The 8,252-nt window shown below is 48.2% G+C and overlaps 1 protein-coding gene across 1 annotated transcript; it reads right to left on the bottom strand.

Moving 5' to 3' along the window:
- Positions 1 to 3,257: 3,257 nt before the first annotated feature.
- On the bottom strand, positions 3,258 to 7,681 carry LOC119275363 (probable serine/threonine-protein kinase DDB_G0267514). The gene is made up of 4 exons (XM_037556179.1): positions 6,996 to 7,681; positions 4,724 to 6,020; positions 3,825 to 4,280; positions 3,258 to 3,724 (listed from the first exon to the last, which is right to left on the bottom strand). Exons 2-4 carry the CDS (start codon positions 5,711 to 5,713, stop codon positions 3,488 to 3,490), a joined length of 1,683 nt encoding a protein of 560 aa, XP_037412076.1. The 5' UTR covers positions 5,714 to 6,020; positions 6,996 to 7,681; the 3' UTR covers positions 3,258 to 3,487.
- Positions 7,682 to 8,252: the final 571 nt, after the last annotated feature.

Raw genomic sequence — 8,252 nt, 5'->3', positions numbered from 1 at the left:
GAGGCGGCCAGCCCTGGCGCAGTCGCTGGCTGGCAGACAGGCCCTGCTTCGTGCGGGCCCCGCCGGTGGGCCTCGCCGCCACTGGCTGAGGCGGCCTCGCCTGTCGACAGCGCTGGCTGACAGCTGCTGCTGCTCACTGGCCGAGGCACGGGCCCTGCCGCCACTAGCGCAGGCGGCCCGTTGCTGCATGCGCGGATTCCCCTGGCCGACATGAGCCACTATGGCAAATGGCGTTGATTCCCACGCGCGTAATAACGATGAATTTCACCGTTGCAAACTGGGCTGATTACCACGCGCGGAGGACGACGAATTTCACGGGCGGGAATCACTCTGGCTTTTGCTTTTTCTGCCTCAGCGGATACGACGGCACTGCGGGAATCCGATGCTGCGGGAACCTGTTGTACCGACGCTACAGGGATCCTAAAATATCCCACCTAATTTCCTCTGTTCTCGCTTATCATTTATCGTCTGAGCCTATAAAAGGAGACACTGAGGCTCTCGTCCAGCCATCCTCGAAATCGGCAGTGCGCGAAGTGTGTAACACATTTGTTCAGTCGGTATGAGTTTGCCTTGTTCGGATCAAAGCATTAGGCCGAGGAAAATGAAGAATGCAAGTTTGCCTCCGGGGGTGGCAGTCCTGCGGTGTTGGTGTGGCGATCTTTGCAAGGTGAAGAAGGTGACGGATTTTTCAGATTGGTTGGGCATGAAGTTTTTCATGTGCGCCAATTATGAGGAAGATCCTGCCGTAGCTATTTCAGAGTACGACAAGCCTCCGGTATGCTCTAACCATCATGAATAGATATTGTTGGTATTTTGATTGATTTTTTAGTAACATTCTTGTTTCTTGTTGTAGTCTCCTCCGCCTCTGTGCATGTACTATCGTTGGATTGACACGAAGAAGCCGGCTTGGGCAGTGACTGAGATTCGTGAAAGAAGTCGCCGTGCGTGGAATAATTTATTTGCGGAAGAGCGACGCGAGAAGGCGGAAGCTGAGGAGAAAGCAGAGCAAGAGAGAGAGTTAAAAGAATACTATGCGGAGCAACACCGTTTTTTTCAGGATTTAGGAAAGAAAAACAGGGAAGAGGCTCGTCGCATGGAGGAGCAGGAACGAGAGCGAAAGGAGGCTCGTGAGGAGGAGAGGCAGAGAAAGAAAGAAAGGGCTCGTGAGGCCAAGGCAGCAGAAGAAGCTGGCGATGGAAAAGGAAAATATCCACGCTGGACTCAGTAGATTCCTGTGGTAGTATTTTTAATTTCGCAATCATTTGTATCTTTATTTCTGCACTTTAATGTAGCTTTATTTTAGGAGTTAAATTTAGCTTTATTCCTACGACGTATTTTATTTTCAGTTGTGTCGTGTCGTAATGGAAAAAAATATAGTTTTAGAATAAAGTAGTGGCATTTTCTTTCCCTCCACTAATATCGAACATCGTGCAACAACTACAAAATAAAATTAAGATAGAACATAATGCCCTACAATAAGAGAGTACAAACTAATAATGCAAGTACATCCGAATTAAACGGTAGAACTGGAATACAGCATAAAAACTACATGTAGGCATCATCGTCATCCTCCATCGATGCAGAACTCTTGCCCTTCGAGGATGCAAAACTCTTACCCTTGGACGATGCAGAACTCTTGCTTTTCGAGGATGCAGTACTCTTGCCCTTAGACGATGCAGAACTCTTGCCCTTTGACGATGCAGCACCCGGAAGCGGCGGCATGAAGATATCATCTTCATCCTCGCTCTCCTCAGTCCATAAAAATGGATAATTTTCTGCAGTCCTTTTGAAAGTTTCACTATTCGGCTCCACTACATTCTTCCACCTTGCATGCAACCTAAGAAGTTCTTTACGTACCTCCTCGTAGGTCCTTTCAGGCCACCCGGACCTACGTAATTGGTGAGCCAACTCATTCATTATGGTGTCACTACCGGTGAGTTCGTCCCATGAAACTATCCTATTGTCCATCCTGAAATCGGTAGCTAGCCTGAGAAGAGTCCTGCTCATCCCAGGGTGAAAACTACGATCGAAAGGATAATGAGACATCTCGACTACACTACACTCGAATGCTTATCCACCTCCGTCTTAAGAGGATTTTATAAGTATAGAGGAGAAAATGGCGGGAAATAACGAGTGCAGTATGGCGGGAAAGGGTTGGCGGGAACATATGGCGGGAAACGAGTGGCCGGAACATATGGAGGGAAAGCATGTTGGGGAACGTAGTAATTTCAAAAAAATTCCTACGCACACGCAAGATCATGGTGATGGCATAGCAACGAGAGGGGAGAGTGTTGTCCATGTACCCTCGTAGACCGTAAGCGGAAGCGTTATGACAACGCGGTTGATGTAGTCGTACGTCTTCACGATCCGACCGATCCAAGTACCGAACGTACGACATCTCCGAGTTCAGCACACGTTCAGCTCGATGACGATCCCCGGGCTCCGATCCAGCAAAGCTTCGGGGATGAGTTCCGTCAGCACGACGGCGTGATGACGATGATGATGCTCTACTGGTGCAAGGCTTCGTCTAAACTCCACGACGATATGACCGAGGTGGAATATGGTGGAGGGGAGCACCGCACACGGCTAAGGAACGATCCGTAGATCAACTTGTGTGTCTATGGGGTGCCCCCTGGCCCCGTATATAAAGGAGCAAGGGGAGGAGGCGGCCGGCCAGGGAGAGGCGCGCCAAGGGGAGTCCTACTCCCACCGGGAGTAGGACTCCCTCCTTCCTTGTTGGAGTAGGAGAAGGGGGAAAGAGGGGGAGAGGAGGAAGGAAAGAGGGGCTGCACCCCTTGTCCAATTCGGACCAGAGGGGAAAGAGGGGGAGAGGAGGAAGGAAAGAGGGGCTGCACAACAAAATATCGCTGAAATGCAGCAGTAAAACAAACATATCCAAACCGAGCCGTCATCTCGCAACAACAAAATATCACTGAAATGCAGCAGTACAAACAAACATATCTCGAACCCGGGCGTCATCCCACAACAGAATAAAAAGCAACCGGGGTGGCCGTCTCACAGGTCAAAAGCACCATGACCATTCAGAGTGGCATGCTGACAAACAAAGGACCCAATAATTGAGTTAATTAACCACGCCCTTCCTTCCCCATGATGCTAATGACGGCGAGTCGGCGGCTTTTCCTCGGCAATCTCTATCTAAACGAGGAGAGCAGGCTAATAATGATGACTATCTACTATCGACGATTTCGACCAATATGAATAATCTGCACCGCGACTGAACTTAACAGACAGGGACAGGAGCAAGAGCAAGAGCGAATGAGATAACATATATAAGTTTGATATATGGCATACAGCTACTGATGATAAATGTAATAAAAGCTAATTGTAGATCACCTAATAAACATCCGCATCCGTCCTAGAATTTTAAACACGAAATCGAAAAGCTTATCATCTTACGCTAGGCTAGACTAGGGGAGCATACCCAACCGGATAAAATAACGGTCGAAACGATGCTAGAAGACCGAGCTCAGGCGCCGTGTGATGGTTTCAGTTTCTGAATCCAGTGCTTAAGCCCCTTCTTGTGGTCACTGCTCCTCAGCGCGTCCAGGCGGCCGCCCTGCGACATAACAGACTGGATTTTCTCCAGGGTTTTCACAATCTGCCAGAAATCTGGCCTCTTCTCGGGCTGCAATGCGCAGCACTGCTCAATCAGGGGTCTCACTACTGCCGGGCAATAATCTTCAGGCTCCATCGCTTTCTTGTTCTGAAACAAAACCAAAGGATTTAGTCAAGGAGAGAATGCGTACATCTTCAGATTACGTTCTGCAAAGAAGGCAAACTCAAACTCATAATTAAACTCTTACGTTATTCGCAACGGCATAAGCCACCTGGACTGGGGACAGGTTCTCGAAAGGAATTCTTCCGGTCACCATCTCCCACAGCAGCAGTCCAAAGCTATATACATCCACCTTCCGGTTGTACGGCTTGCGCTTTAGCATCTCAGGGGCCATCCAGCGGTACGTGCCCTCATCGTCCACTAGCAAATCACATAACGTCTCCTCACAGGCAATGCCGAAATCAGCAATCTTCACCTCGAACTTCTCATCAAAAAGGATGTTCTCGGGCTTAATGTCGCGGTGGACAACTCCCTGAGAGTGGATGTACTCCAACCCTCGGGCAATCTCCAGAGCGATGGATATGGTCCTCTCCAGAGGGAGGGGGTGGTGCTCTGGGTTGTGCAGGTATGACCTCAAGGAACCTCCAGGAAGAAGCTCCGTAATTATGTAATAAACCGGTCCAACTCTATGAGCTGCTACAAGCTGCATTAAGAAGTTACCAACAAAATGAAATCAGACAAGGTTAATCAATAACAAGGAATGATTCACTGGTATTATTGACTCTGGTTAGCTCATAATACATAAAACTTATTGATGGATATTTTGAGCACTTCACGGCACATTGAAAATAGCAACATTGCTTATCCTAAGATAACATCAGCTTAATCTTCTTCTTCTTCTGAAGGTGTATAACAAGTTGGCAGACAATTATGAGTTGATTATAACAAAAGGTTTAACTAAGACATATCCTCAAAGTATTTTTCTATTGCAAAAAAAGGAACATCAACGTGCCATGTGATTTTATTAGATTGCATGACCATTATAAGGCTAAGGAAAAAGAATCAAACCAAACACTCTGCACTATCTATGCCCAGAGATATAATAAGAAAAACAGTACATCTTGAAAAGTCTGAATGTAATTATACCTTGATCACATTCTTATGATGCAGATGAGACAATGCATTGACCTCAGTGTTATATTGTTTGTCAAGCTTTGCAGCTATTATCCCACCAGCGTCATGCTTAGGCCGGCGGATAAATTTAAGGGCAACCGGCTTATCATCGTAAAGTCCTTTGTATAGCCGGCTATGTGCCCCAGAAGCAAACCTATGGCCAACAAGCAGCTTGGTTGGATCAAGTTCCCAATCAACTGTCGATTGCACCGCTTGAGCCATGCTAACTGTACGGCTCCTCACAGTCTCTACTGCACTAACCCTCCTCCTTCCCCCATTGTCAAAGTATCTTTTGGTCCATGAGCTATCCTTCTGAGAATTGTGCTTATCAGAGACCACCGGAGTCGAACACCAATCAGGGCTTGGACCCATATCACACCCTTCCCTGCCCAGCGATTTGCCATATACGCTTTTATCAGATCCCACACGCTTCGGGGGAGGGCTTGTGAACCTCTGACTGCTGGCCCTCGCTTCCCTGAATGTATCTGAAGGCACTACGCTGGGAAGAGGGGACTTGGATCTCAGCTTGTGATGAGATCCGTTAGCCTTTTGACGAAGGTTGGAGCCCTGACTTGTGTGTGCATTATTTAAGTAGCTAAGGAGCATCATCGAGCTTGGGCTCTTGACCAGGCTCCTCGCCCTTGGGGCCTTGGATTTCTCAGACTTTGCAGGAGGGCTCAAAGGAATCTCTAAACTCATCTTCTGCTTGCTGGCCTTTTTCTCATTAGGCTGGAGTGAGGATCGGAGTGATGGCAGACTAGCAGTATGCTTCAGCGCGGCCACTGTTTCATCATTGCCTCGATCAATGGGCATCGTCACACACTTACCCATGCTCACAAACCTCTGAAGTTTCTGCTCCACATCCCTCCCAAGAGGAGCCACATGCACCCCATGGGAACCAACCCTCGTGTAGACGGTGTGTGAAAACTTGGTCCTCCTAATCCAGGAGTTCTCCGTGTCCATATTGCTGGAACTGAGGAGACGGAGAAACGCTGTCACAAGTGATCAGATTCCAACTTTGGAAGCTTGGATTAGCATGAACCACATGTTGAAGTGAAATTTCGAACAGAAGTCACAAGAAACGCGTCCGAGAGACCTTAGGCCAGGAATCACTGTGATTCCTCGACCCATTTGCTGCCAAATTCTTGCCGCAAGTTGTACAGAAGATGAGTGTTGCACAAAGAGGTCAAGGGTCTGTTCAGTGTCAAACAGATCCCTGAAACTTGTTGAAGAAAAAAAAAACCCGCAGCAGCCTGGATTCTCAAGTATCCTGAAATACAACAATAGGAAACAAAAGATTGTAAGCTGAACTTGGTGCGCAACCGGTAGTATTATACGGGCAATTATTGCTTATATAAAATTGTCCCGTTCAGCGAATAAAAACAAAACAATATTGATCATCATCTATTTATCTTATCGCGGACATGTATAGTTGAATTTAATTATAATAATGATTTGACTTTTTCTCATGGAATTAGCGCGGAATATAGGCATGGAGCAGTTGAAATAACGCGGTTTTTTGACAATTGGACAACTGTGAATCACTAGAGAAACTGCAAACCCCTCAAAAAAATAAAACTAGAGAAACCGCAGGAGTAAAAATTATGACCCGAACAAGCATCATCCAGACTATTTGATTTTCCTGCGAAGGCATCGACTTTTCACGCGGCGAGACGTCAAATTATGGGGCAACCATTCTCGCGGAGAAATATAAAGACGCGCAAAGCAAGATCTAAGATTAGTCCCAACACGCCGCCAGTATTATGTATGACTTCCCAAACCACGACCGGAGAACATCCGACGATGAAATTCAGACTCGGCAACACTACCTGAACTTTTCTGACACTAGACAAAAAGTAATAAGGGAAAAGAAGGGAAAAACTGGACAAATCCAAACGGCAGTGATCCGAAAGCAAAAGCGGGCCTCGCACAGATTTGCACGCCAAACGGCATCAAGAACCTGACGGGTAGGAGCACAATGGGAAGCCCCGGCCAAAGCAATCTAGAGCAGAGAGTTCTAAAGTTGAGCGCTAGTACTAATAACCAACGAAAAAGGATCCGCAAACAAACAGCGAACTTGCCTTGTCAGCTGAACTCGATGGAGAAGCACCGAAACCAGAGCTCACGTCTAAGGACACACTAAGATGAAGATGGACAGCCGCCGACTTTCCAAACAAGCATCCGGGGAGAAGAGGAAGAACAATCTGAGATGAGATGGGGAGGGAGGAGCAAGAAACCAACCAACCTTCCTTCCTCGAGGCGGCTGAGAGGTTGCAGGAGCCGAATCCGGATCAGAATGCCTGCCTGCCTGGCTGGCTCAGGCCCCAACCTCCTCCCTCTTATCTCCTCCCCTCTTTCCGCTGCGAGCTCGAGTAACAGAACCGAATCTGATCGGCCGAGGAGTCCGGGAGGGCGGATGGATATCAGCAGCCACCAGGACGACGCATTGAAGGCCCGCACCAGAAAGAGCGAGAGAAAAGGGCCCGCCCGGCCGCGCTGACACCCTGTACCCGCGGCGGTGGCCCGGTAGCCGGTGGGATGCGCGTACGTACGCGGTACGCTGCTCCCCGTACAGCCCCGGGACTCCTGCCTCTCTCCTCCTCTCCTCTCCCGAGCGCGCACGGCTCTTCTCTATCTATACTACTGCTCCTCTCCTACCCCAACAGCTCCACCGCATTCAGAGGAGGACTCGTCTGTGATACGAGAAGTCCCCGGGGGGGCACGGCAGCAGAAGTCCACCGCCGCACCGGCTAAGGAAACCCGGTGGGGGGGCTGACAGGTGTCGACGGTGGCATGTGCGGGAATACAGAGAACTGTCTAGCAAGATTAGGAAAGGAGTAGTGTTTGGAGGTGGAGGAGGAGTCAATGCTCGCACTCGCAGCAGAGAGAGAGACAAGCCAGGTGAGGTAGGGGAGGGCAGGGGCGGGCAGAGGTGGATGGAGAGGGACTGCAGGATTGAGAATGTCAAGCTCTTTTGCACGAAAAAGGCAGCTGGGTGTTTCTCCTTGGCGGCCTCCCTGACCCCTCCTTTTCCCTTTCCCACATTCTTTGCTTCCATTATTGGTGATGGTGATTCTTCGTTGGCTATGCTGGGATTCTGCGTGCCATGGTTCTTGTTACTTTTTTTTCTTCTAAAAAATGTATTCATCCTTGAACTGATGTTTTTCTGAGGCTGTGGTTTTTTTAGGATGTACTGATTATTTATAAAGCCTGTTTACGGGGTGTAAGCGAGGGTGGGGATTGGATGGATCATAATTAGCTTACTGTTTATGGCAAAGGAAGAATCAGTTCTTGCAATTGTTCATCTTTTTGACACGGCTTATTGGATCCATGCGGCATAAACCTAGGAAGGTTTACAAGGAAGCATCTGCTTCTGCGAGAAATACTTGTGCTCATGCTCATGTAGGATTATGTATGTCAGAATTCTTTCTTTCTTTCCTTTTTGTAAAATGTGTATTCATCCTCTTTTTGTAAAATGTGTATTCATCCTTGGACTGATACT

This window comes from Triticum dicoccoides, chromosome 3B (genome assembly GCF_002162155.2).
Source record: "Triticum dicoccoides isolate Atlit2015 ecotype Zavitan chromosome 3B, WEW_v2.0, whole genome shotgun sequence".
Classification (NCBI taxonomy): Eukaryota; Viridiplantae; Streptophyta; class Magnoliopsida; order Poales; family Poaceae; genus Triticum; species Triticum dicoccoides.
This window is presented reverse-complemented; position numbering and strand designations above follow the sequence as displayed.

Bases quoted from the DNA above. Each gene is read 5' to 3' on its own strand.
- LOC119275363 (XM_037556179.1), bottom strand. From the start codon at position 5,713: ATGGACACGGAGAACTCCTGGATTAGGAGGACCAAGTTTTCACACACC. The intron at 4,281-4,723 runs GTATAATTACAT...TTCTTAATGCAG, and splicing joins ATCATAAGAATGTGATCAAG to CTTGTAGCAGCTCATAGAGT. The intron at 3,725-3,824 runs GTAAGAGTTTAA...GTTTTGTTTCAG, and splicing joins CTTATGCCGTTGCGAATAAC to AACAAGAAAGCGATGGAGCC.